Source organism: Guillardia theta, assembly GCF_000315625.1.
Source record: "Guillardia theta CCMP2712 unplaced genomic scaffold GUITHscaffold_65, whole genome shotgun sequence".
NCBI classification, from domain to species: domain Eukaryota; class Cryptophyceae; order Pyrenomonadales; family Geminigeraceae; genus Guillardia; species Guillardia theta.
Genome location: NW_005434609.1, coordinates 323390 through 334930, shown reverse-complemented (window position 1 = coordinate 334930; position 11541 = coordinate 323390). Strand labels below are relative to the sequence as shown.

Sequence of the window (11541 nt, the reverse complement as noted above, 5' to 3'; positions counted from 1 at the left end):
CACTGAGTCACCTTACTACCGTACGGTTCCGAGCCCGGCGTGACGCGGCTACCGTACCGTAGTACCCGGCGTACGGTACGCACGCCCGGCCTTGAAGTTCGGGCCGCCGGGGGGGCCAGTGCTCACGGTCGCCGTAGTCTGATCAGGTTGAAGCCTGCCAGAACGGTTCAGTGAGGCCTCGGTACGGTACGGTCTAAAAAGGTCACTCAGGCCGAACCGTTCGGAACCCGGCGTTCCCGGGCCGGGCCGCGGCACTGACCGACCGTACTACGGTATACCGTCGGTACGGTACGGTCACCGTCCGGTGTCTCCCGGGCCGGCCGGCCGCGCCGCGCCGCCGGCGCCGGGCAAAGTTAAAAGTCATGGCACTACGACATCCGGTCACCGTCCCGGGCCGTGCCACGGTGTCACGGTCACGGTAATGGCACGCCCCGGGCCCGGCCGTTGCCACCGTGCACGGTCTAAAAAGGTCGTGAACTACCAACAAGATTATATATAACGTGCGAAGATATATATAACAGAAAAAATATAAGAAAAAAGGTGGGGGAGGGGTCAGGCTGGAGGTGAGGTCACGAGCCCCAGTGGTATGTCACGGGGGGGTGGGGTGTATATAGATGTTATTTGGTGCTCGGGGTAGGGGTTTGAACTCAGGAACATGGGTGGGGTCAGTGAGTTTTAAGTACGGGTAGTCCTTCTCAACCGATCTACTTTGAAGGGAGAATTTCCCATGGAAAGGGGGGTAGGTACAGGTTTACTTGTTGACGATGTGTTTTTGTGGTATCAAAAAAAGGTCACTAGGGGTAGAACACCACCCCTTACAATATGAAAATGCAAACTACCCCTTTCGTTCTTCCGTTCCTGCTCCCTCCCCCGCCAATATGTATTCTAATGGTGATTGGCGGAATATATATATTGTATCATTAAATTGTAATGGTGAAAATCAAATTTGATCAAAGCCTTTTAGGATTACTTCGAAATTTGGAACAATGATGTACGCCATTCAGAACAAGCACCTTCCTTGTGAAAAGATAGGACCCCCTCCATATAGGCAGCACTATGACGCACCCTTAAATGATACTATGACCTGGGTACTAGAAGCTATAAAGAGCTATGCCTGCAGCCGCAATGAACGTATTTCTAGTTGGCGGGAACAATATTGATGATATGCCCATAATCTCATAATAATACTTTACTCATCATGATACTGTCACAAATTTTACTGTATTATCTGCCACATGAAACCAAGAAGGAAAATTTTCATGCCAACTCAAATTTCACAAACCCTGCACAGGGCCTATGAAACGATCTCGCCTCCAAAGCACCTCTTTGTCAAATATTTATGTCAAATTTCAATATTGATACACATATTTCAGTTTTGTAAACTAATTTGAGTGTCCATCCCCAGAATTTTGTTACCCATGTTACCACCCCCCTTGTCTCCCTTCTTGTTTTTTTTCTTCCCCCCACCCCTAACCCCAACTGGAGTACCCACAAGTCTTTATTCACCACTTGCCATGACGGCTGAAAGAATAATAACCACCCCCACTTTATTCAAGAAAAGTACCCACCCTATACAGATATTCTTCTCAACACATTCAAAACCACCCCTCCTAGATCCATAGATCACCCCCGAAATTCTACCCCACCCACGTATCCGATGGTACAGATAGCGAAGGTTTCCGCGGGCGCCATGGCGTCGTGGTCAGTCGATGCGGGGTAGGCGCGCACAAGAAGTTCATGTCATCCTCCCCGCCACGTTCTCAGTGCATGTTCTTGTTGCAACCTCGTTTAGATGTCTCGCTAGGACTTGTTCTGCTGCTTTCTTGATGCTCCACTCCAGGCAGGAAGGGTCGGAGTACCCTGCAACTATCCTTCTGTGTTGCCATGATTCTATCGCGAATGTATCGCTGCCATGCTGCACTTTTGAGATGATAAACTTGTCTATATTGTTGTTCAGTACGTGAGGTCGTATTTCATCTTAAGACCATGTGGACTCTTGTGGTGTTTGTTCGGTATGCGTCAGTCCGTTCTTTGCCTGTGATCTGGGAGCATTTGAAGCGATTTCATAATGTTGTAAGAATTTCTTTCCTTTTACATGTTGTACGACATCAGAGCGTCTGGCTGATAAGTTCTCAATAGGCGTATTTGCTGTTAGATTTTGTACAGCAGCTCACATGCCGGGTAAGCCAATCAAGTTTAGACCTGATTGTAATCTGATACTTGTTTGCCCTGACAGCAAAGGAGGACATTGTAGCTCTCTTCTGGGGTGAGCCATTTTTCAGATGGAGATGGCGTCGATAAGGACAGATATACCCAACAAACTTGTGAAATATTAGCTTGCTGGTTCCCTTGGTCGAATCGATTTAGTCAGTGAGGATCTATACATTCCCCCCAGTGGACAAGACGGTGCCGGAGATGATGTGGACAAAGAATAGGAGAAAGAAAAATCCCGATGAGGAGACAGATGATCTTGAAATCAGCAGGTGAATTCAAAATGATGAAACGGCAAGAAGAATTGCTGGTGACCGACATTGATTCCCTCAGCAGGAGTCTTGAATTTGATACAAGAACAACCGTGATGATCCGGAACATTCCAAACAAGTATACACAACAAGCATTGCTTCAATTGATCGATGTCAATCATGCTGGAACATACGATTTTTTCTACCTTCCGATAGATTTTCGCAACAAGTGCAACCTTGGCTATGCCTTTTTGAATTTCAAGTCTCCGATCAGTATTTTGTCATTGGTGAAGGAGTTTGCTGGGAAAAGGTGGGAAAGGTTTCGCAGCGAGAAAGTCTGTGAGATCACATATGCACGGATACAGGGTAAGCAGGCTCTGATCGAGCACTTTCGGTCCTCCAGACTGATGCACAAACACGAGAAATACCGCCCTATAGTTGTGACTGATGATGGAAATTACGAATCATTAAGACCTGAGTGCATTCCATGTAATTTCGTGTACGATGCTGCTTTGATGTGGGAACATTCCAAGGGACATGATCCCATGATGGTGAATGATATCAGGCCTCGAGAGATTCCTCAGCCTATGTTTGTTCCGCTCCCGGACTCTTCCAATTCGTGGCAAGACCCTAACTCCCCTCAGATATCACAGAAAGTACTGGACAAGGAGGAGGAAGTCGCTGCAACTGCGAGGGCTGTGGCAAGTGCTGGAATAGGAACAGAGGAAGAGGACGATGTTTCTGAAGTTCAAGGTTTGTTTAATACCCTTGGGAATGATGGCACTGTTCTCATGATGCCTCGTGGCAAGATTGAAGAACAGCTTCAAAGGCCTAGAGCATGGAATTCTCTGATGAATGGGCAGCCCCAACCTATACCACAAACCATCCCTATGCCCGTCCCGGGTTTGATAAATCCCCCGATTCAAGAAGACGCCCTTGGAGGGATTCATAATCTGTTGCCTGATTCTGAATTATCGCCTTCAAATTTTAAGGGTGTGGAATTTGATCCATTCGGAAACCAAGCAGCTAGTGGAGGACCTCTGGCAGACAAACCATCTCCAATGCCGTCGCTCGCTGCGGGACGAAGCTCTGTGCTTGAACTCTTGAGAGGAGGACCAGGAGAAAGCGATCTGTATGCGATTGATCCAACTGTTCTTTCTCGTGGGCTTGATCCGCGAACAACCGTGATGATCCGGAACATTCCAAACAAGTATACACAACGAGCCTTCCTTCAATTGATCGATGTCAATCATGCTGGAACATACGATTTTTTCTACCTTCCGATAGATTTTCGCAACAAGTGCAACCTTGGCTATGCCTTTTTGAATTTCAAGTCTCCGATCAGTATTTTGTCATTGGTGAAGGAGTTTGCTGGGAAAAGGTGGGAAAGGTTTCGCAGCGAGAAAGTCTGTGAGATCACATATGCACGGATACAGGGTAAGCAGGCTCTGATCGAGCACTTTCGATCCTCCAGACTGATGCACAAACACGAGAAATACCGCCCATTGGTTTTTTGCAGTCCTGAGCAGGGTTCAATTCCAATGGAATGGTGAAGGGACACCATAATATTGCTTCATCTCTATGCAAGTCTACACTGCAATGCTCTATTTTGGGTTGGAAAAAGATGCGTCTTGTTGTTCATGTGCAGCGCAGGACAGAGCAGTGCAGCATCTCACGGCGATGGTTGCAGATGTGAATTCAGCATGGAGTGATTTGCGTTTTATTGTTAGTTTAATAATTTTCCTCTTGGTTTTGCAGCAATATTAATTCATATTTCACTTGCTATGACACTTTTTTAATTTCTGGAAAGTTATGGGTGAGAGTTTCGATTGAGGAAGCTCAGGTCGCCTATGGTGCACATTTTCCCGACCAATATTTCTGAATCAGCCCTGTGGCATTATTTATCAGTGCAGATGCTTTTCTGTCTGCAAATATTTTGAAGAGGCAAGAACGAGTTTTCAGAAGTTACAGCTTCGGCTCACGAAAGCACGCAACTGATTTTTTTGCACCCATATTTTGAATGGTCGTTGATTAAATTTGATAAGTGATGATTCATTCATTCATTCAAACGAGAGGTTCGGTGATTGGCGAGACGACACTGAGAATGTTTCGAGTACTCGCACGGCTGCCCCGAGCATACCTCATCTTGCGCTCCTTCTCTTCCTTCTGGTGGATCTCTACTGACGAGACTCGCCGTACCGAAGGCACCAGGCTGGACCTGTTGCACAGCTCGTCAACGTCGTGATGCAGCGCCTTCATGCAGGTGAAGAGCTGCGAGAAATGCTGCGAGTCCTAGCACAGACGTCAGCTCCTCCCTCTAGCTCCTCCCTCCCTTCACTAGTCCATGTACCTCCTTCTCATGGAGCTCGAGGTCGACCGTGGGCTCAGGCTGCGTCACAGTCGCGTCCTTGTCGTTGAGGGAGCAATCGCTGTGACGAGCGTTGGAATGCTTGTCAGCCTCTTTTTCGAGGTGGCTGGAGATGAAGCTCTCGAAGTAGGGATGCGCTTCATGTACCTGCTTGCTCTTGAGCGACAGACTCTTTCATCTGTTCTCACCTCTTGCAGGTCGATCTGCCGGAGGATCAGGAGCTCTGTGAAGGTAGTGGCTGTGGCCTGTGACAGCAGCTCGTCAGGTCGCCAGGAGCGTGCGGGGGCGGGGGGGTTACCATGAAGTCTGACTTCAGTTGGCTCAGGAACTCCTCCTCGTTGAAACTGTCCCACATGCCCAGCGAGCAGGAATCTTCAGCGGCTTCTTTGTACAGGATGCTCACTTCTCCCATCTTGATCTGCAGTGGGCATGAGCAACAAGCAGAAGCTAATTGACTCGTACGATGTAGAAGTTGTAGGAGGTGTCGTTGTACTCCAAGATGACTTCGTTGGGTTGGAAGGTGGTGACCTTTATGCGCGGCAGCAGACTCATCAGCACCCCGGGGCACTCCACGTGGACTGCAGCAAGGCAGGACATGAGAGGCGGGTCAGCAACATAGCAAGCTCGACTCTCACTTGCTTTCAGCAGGTTTACGTTCTCTATCAGGTCACTGTGAACATACTGCAGCAAGCTGAACCGAAGCTTGGAGGGGATCTCGTTTAGCAAGAATTGCTCGTCAAAGATCTTGAAGCAAGTCAACTTGACGAGTCAAGAGGAGCAGCGACAACTCACCGTCCGCTTCCACTTGTTCATGCAATGCTTCCTCACCCTGTCTGAGATGTCGGCAGGGAATTTTCTCTCTGTCAAGTACTCCTGCATGACTTGCACCCTTTCTTTCATCTGCAAGCACCTCATCCGCTGCCTCTCATCCTCTTCAAGTCACCTTGAGGTCCTGATTGTTGGCGCTCATCGCAACTGTCGAGATGCTTCCTACGATGTAGGCAAACAGCGCGCTACCGAGAACCTGTTTGTTCTCGCACAGTCACTTGACTTGTCTGTTGACCTTCTCTCACCATAGCAGCCGACGTGTACATCATCTCCATCTCATTGCAGGGAGTGATATCACCATAACCAACCTGCGGTTCGATCGTTCAGTCTCCTCCTTTCTTCTTGAGACTTGTTACCGTTGACAGCGTAACGAACGACCAGTAGATCGATTGGACGTACAAGACCTCGACGGAGGGCAATGCACTCGGATGGTAGCATTCAGTCCCAGACTCACCATACCTGAAGGAAGAAGGTGTCGTCAGTCAACCAGTGATGCTAGACGAACATGAAACAAGATGCAACATCACATTCAATCAGGCAACCTCCTACATCACAGACGCAAGTTACTTCATCTACTTCCATACATCACAGACATACGACTTCATCCCTGACACAAGGCAAGTTGTCTCTTCCTACCCCTCAGCGGTGAGCAGGGTGATGGATGTGTCGCAGCAACCGAAGATGTACTTGGACACCCAGCTGTTGCCTGGGTTCAAGCTCCCGATCCAGTAGAAGAGACAGGCGTTGATATGCGCCACCACCTGTTCCCTCCTGTTACCCTCTAGCTCGGGGCGGAGGCTCAACGCACAGCGAGGATGAAGAGCAGGCGTCCGAGACCGAAGAGAGGAGTGGAGGCCGGGTAAGCCAGCTCGAGCTTGTCAATGATCTTCCCTAACTTTGCCAGGCGGAGCCTGCAGGGGTTCACGAGGAGGAGACAAGGTCAGTAGCTGCCGGAGCAGTCAGAGAGGTTCTCACAGCTTGGCGAGCCTGATGATTCTGATGACTTTGAGTTGATAGAGAGCCGACAACGATCCCGAGGACTGCGTGCTCGAGCTCATCGTCTGCGGGGACGAGCTTGTCACTTGTCCACAACAACACGAGGTAGGTCGACCATGATCGTTATCTGCGAGATAGTTTCCGTGGGGATGGAGGACACGACTGCAAGACTTCAGCGACAGCAGCAGCTCCCTTCCTCTGCAGTACCGTCAACTATGAACCATCCCCTGATGTAGTTCAACGCTATCGCCCCCTTATCAAAGATTTCATCTCCCTCCTGCGACTCAGGTCACCCCCCTCATCCTGCACATGGTTATGCGGACGCACGTGCACGAATGTGGTCATGAAGTTGAGGAATATCTCGATGATAAAGAAGATCTCGACTGTCATCTCCATCCCGATTCTTGTTCGCTATGCATCAGCAACAGTCGCCATCCACTTGTCGTGTACGCACATGACTGGGTCTTTGTCTGGATTGTAGGCCATCTCGTACGGGACGGTGAATGTGCAGAAGAGAACAGCCAGCAGCGAGCTGCGCCAACAAGTCAGGCAGACGCCCTGGGCTCCTGGCACTGCTCACAAGATGTCGACGCAGAGGCGAGGGGTCCCGAGCACAGACAGGTAACATCGTGCGCAACATCTCGAGACTTCCTCTCCGACTGCCATGCCCGTCAGTCCCTCCCCCAGCCATGAGTCGGAGACCTTGGAGGCCCCGCCGAGAGCTGAACTGCTGCTGGGGGGCTTCGAAGGAGAGCAGCTTCATCCTTGCGCTCCTCGCGCTCTCAGGAGCTCAATGGGTCGCCAGCAGCTGCGCATCGGGCTCTGACTTGACCCAGAGCTGACGACGTGAGCTGCGCATGTCGACCTGCCACTTGATGTCAACACTCACCCGCTGCTGGGAAGCAGAGATGCAGAGCAGCTTTTCTTTCACTTCCTCTTATTCATTCACCAGTGAAACAAACAATTCTGATCATCTCTCCGTGATCAACTATACGTGCGCGTACTCCATCTACTATGACTCTCATCTAATCCTCTCATCCTCCTTGATTCACAACCTTGCAACTCTTCTGCTGATCATTGGTTTCTTCCTTTTCCTAGCGCTCTCCTCTGCACATGCCTCCGACAAGTCTCTTTGCGGTGATAGCAGCACCTCAACTCTAAATTCAATCTTCCTCTACTGAGCCACTACCGCCACATGACTCCTCCTCCTCAGTCACCTCTCCTGTCCCCTGCCCCCATCCACCCACCCACCCTCCTCTTCCTCGTCCTCCTCCTCCTCCTCCTCCTCCTCCTATCCTCCGAATTCAATCTTCCAATAGCCTCATCACCACTGCAACTCGACATGATTGCTCACACTTGTTTCTTCTCACTCTCAGCTCTGCTCGCTTCTCACTCACTGCATCGCTCCCCTTCATTTTGCCATCAGCCGCGTATCTTAGCCCGATGCAACTGGTAGGAAGATAGCGTTATTTGACTAATGTTTGGTACTGTTAAACAATCAGTCAATGCTTTTCAAGTACCGGGTCCATCGTCAAACGGTAGACTCAAAAAAACACCGAACAATTCCCCTGAATACGTTGTTGACTAATAATTGCAGTACCGAGGGGCCGCCGGCTGTACCTCTTAGGGGGCCCGGCGAAGTTGACGGCCCGGACGGCCACCGTGACCGTAACAGTGATCAGGAGGATTGCCCTCGTACTAATTTTTAACTTAACTTTGAGTAAACGAACCGTGGATATCTGAGGCGGACTCACTTTATCCCGGCCTGGCAGTGGCCCGGGAATTTCGAGACTAGGCCGCGACTAGACTCACCTGCCATGGCGACGACTGACGTGTGGTGGAGGAGTAGGGGAGGGAGGGAGGGGGGGGGGAAGAGAGGGAGAGGGAGAGGGAGAGGGAGAGGGAGAGGGAGAGGGAGAGAGAAAGGGAGGCAGAGGGAGGAAGAGGAAGAGGGAGATGCAGGAACAAGGAAACGTCAGGGAGTTGGAAGGGAGGCTGGGATGGAAATGAAGGAAGATTGGGAGAAAGCAGAATATGGTGATGAAGGTAAAGAATCTAACGATAAATCTTAGCAGGATGATCATCTATTCCTCCGTAGTTCGAACATTGTGAACGTTGAACCTCTAATGCCTCGGAGTTGATGTGACACCATGTCTCCTCAATGGGCAGTTACTTCTCGCCTTCCCTTGCTGTTCCTCTTTCTCTTCATCCTATCCTCCACCCAATGGCTTTCCCTGCCGGAGCTACGTCCCCTATGGCAGAAATTCCCAGAGGAACCTCAACCTTCCTTGCTGTCGCGGGAGGAGCAGACGATGAGGTCGGGACTGACGGCTGCAAGGACGCGGCTCCAGCAGGAGAGGATCGACTCTGTGAGGGCTCCTACAGGTAGTGCATGCATCCCTTGCTCCTCATCGTGTGACTGTGGTGGTGGCAGCTGGAGCTTTCCTGCCCGTAAGGCAGGCCCACCTGAGAGATAGCCAGGGAGTTGCCAACTCCAGCAGCGATGCCCTGGCAGGGCAGGTAGCTCTCTCCCCAACTGTCAGCAACCCCCCGCTGCTGAAGAGGGTCCTGCAAGAGGTGAATCGCAGCAGCGATTCTCCTGCGTCACCAGCAGTGACGGTTGGGAATCATTCGTTGCAGCCGCTACAGGCAGCAGCAGAGCCCCGCGCTCTCCCTCCCCTGGCGTCGGAGCGGTTTGCCATCGTTACTCTGCTCGCTGTCCTGGAAACGCAGAGGACGAAATACGCCGTGCTGGCCTGCTTGCTTGCTGACAGCATCAACAAGTACAGGTCAGAGTGGAAGAAGCAGAGAAAGAACATCGATCTGGTACTGCTGGCCAAGAGCGACCCTTCCTTCGATCGGTTCTCCGGCTTCTTTGAGCGCCATGGCTTCATCGTCAACAAGGTCCCTACCATCATCCCCAGGTGGGGTGTAGACACCATTGATCCGGTCTACAAGGATCAGTTCATGAAGTTCTGGGCCCTCAAGATGACGCAGTACAGCAAGATCCTCTTCGTAGATGCTGACTCAGTCTTCTACAAGGATCCTGCTCCTCTCTTCCTCAAGCTCCAGCACTTCACGGGCTGCCAAGCCAACGGCATCAAGGCGTGGGTGGGGGCTGCTCGATGTCTCAATGGCGCACTCCTCTTCTTCAAGCCATCCGAGGAACTTTTCCGTCGGCATGTCGAGCAGCAGCAAGTGATCCCCTCCACCTGTCGGCATTCCTGGATGGACGTTACAGAGATGGGACCTCTCAATGCTCAGAACTCAGCATGGATGCGGCCGCAGCCAGACAAGCTCGATGCTGGCCTCTGCTTTGACCCCTACGCCTACTCCGTGCGCCTCCCTCCTCTCTACACCGACTTCAACTTGGAGGAGGATATGATCCTCATGCATGGCATGAAGTACACCAACCTCGACGAGCTTGCGGAGGAGAAGTGGTTCGTTGGCCCTGGCATGCGCACCAAGGTGCTGCTCCCGTTCAGAGCTGAGTTCGAGAGAAAAGACGAGCTGTGGGCCTCATACAAGCGGCTACACTAGCGGAGGCTGAGGTACCGCTCTGACCGTACTTGAAGCCTTTACAGGCTGAACTTAGGACGGGCCGCTGCGGAGATCATACTAAAGTCACACTGGCTAATTAGTACTCTGTGATTCTCTACGGTTACACTAGCCGCCGCAGGGAGATCACAATGATGGCGGCCGGGCGGTACCGTGCGGCCCCGGGCAAGGTCTGATGGAGTCCGAGACTCGAGTTCAACAGCCACTGGCCCACTCAGCTGGCAGCCGCCGGCCGCACTGCCGCTGACTGCGTGACCGTCGGAGAGTCCGCCGCCCGGCCGCGCCGCGGACTCTGGCCGCCGTGACGCTGCACGGTGACCGCCCGGCGGCCCGGGACTCGACTCGTGACCGCCGCACGCGGCAGGGAGTCCGGCCGGCAAGTCAGTCCGCCCCGGCGCGAGCCTGGCCTGGTCACCGGGTTACGAACACTTATGCTGAAAATCATTGATCTGGTTGGAGATCCTGGTTTGATGCAGTCTACTAAGTTTACTTCCATTACTAAACATCAGCCTAACGTCGGATCGGTTGAAAATCGCCACTGATCATCGGATGGTTCGAAAGCATGTTCGCACTGGCAGACAGGCCCTGAGGACCCGGCGTCACTAAGTAGTGCGGCCTAGCAGGCCGGGCCGAAACATCGGGCCAGCCATCACTGGCAGTGATGAGACTGAGCCTGAGTTGGTCATATCGTCGAACGGTCTATGCCAGTGAAGAGTCCTTTACCTGTGAGTCAGTGGTTCAATTTGGATCGGACGTCACCGGGCCCCCGGCCTGGCCCACCGGGGAGATGATCGACAGTGGGCCTGCCGCGCAGGCTTCAGAGTCCGGCACCCGGCGTGACCCGGCGGACAGACGGGTGTCCGACGGTCCGACGGTCGGAAGCCTCGCCGGAAGCCTTACACAGTCACGGTGTCAGTACAGTGACCCGGCCGGACACGTGCTGCCCCTCATGAGGGCCCCGACTCCGGGCGGCACACCCGGTGACCGGCCGCCCGGGCCCTGGCCCGAGCCCAGCAGGCTGGCGCGGCCCGACTTCGGAACCCGGCCCCTCATCCCCGAACCACCCCTCATCCCGAACGATCCCCGACCCAGCGAACTGCTGACATCCCAAATAGGGTTTAATTATTAGGTTCTATTTCCGTGCTTAAAAGTACTATTGTAAAAGTATCAAACAATACCAAGATACAATGAGATAAAGGATCAAAGAGTACCTGAGAAAGAACATTGATACCAATCTCAACAAATTTAGTACAGAATACTGTACCAAATTGATGATGTAAGTAAATTTCAATCATGCTTGCCATTAAAGTTTTTTTTCTGGAGATGGAA

At 51.9% G+C, this 11541-nt stretch overlaps 3 protein-coding genes across 3 annotated transcripts; 2 read left to right on the top strand and 1 right to left on the bottom strand.

Annotated features, from left to right (window-relative positions):
* Nucleotides 1-2497: 2497 nt before the first annotated feature.
* On the top strand, nucleotides 2498-2920 carry GUITHDRAFT_75349 (hypothetical protein; the record flags this gene model as incomplete). The annotated part of the gene is made up of 1 exon (XM_005827644.1): nucleotides 2498-2920. A coding segment is annotated over one exon (423 nt), but the record flags the coding sequence as incomplete, so codon positions are not given.
* Nucleotides 2921-4526: 1606 nt separating this feature from the next.
* Nucleotides 4527-7417, bottom strand: GUITHDRAFT_113250 (hypothetical protein; the record flags this gene model as incomplete). The annotated part of the gene is made up of 19 exons (XM_005827643.1): nucleotides 4527-4754; nucleotides 4813-4977; nucleotides 5019-5075; nucleotides 5129-5248; nucleotides 5293-5408; nucleotides 5466-5574; nucleotides 5623-5730; nucleotides 5774-5854; nucleotides 5904-5966; nucleotides 6015-6117; nucleotides 6295-6419; nucleotides 6467-6569; nucleotides 6634-6719; nucleotides 6770-6816; nucleotides 6862-6931; nucleotides 6982-7057; nucleotides 7109-7186; nucleotides 7235-7313; nucleotides 7357-7417. 19 exons carry the CDS (start codon nucleotides 7415-7417, stop codon nucleotides 4527-4529), a joined length of 1875 nt encoding a protein of 624 aa, XP_005827700.1.
* A 1387-nt stretch (nucleotides 7418-8804) lies between these two features.
* Nucleotides 8805-10194, top strand: GUITHDRAFT_142584 (hypothetical protein; the record flags this gene model as incomplete). Its single annotated transcript, XM_005827642.1, has 2 exons — nucleotides 8805-9039; nucleotides 9089-10194. 2 exons carry the CDS (start codon nucleotides 8805-8807, stop codon nucleotides 10192-10194), a joined length of 1341 nt encoding a protein of 446 aa, XP_005827699.1.
* Between the last annotated feature and the right edge of the window lie 1347 nt (nucleotides 10195-11541).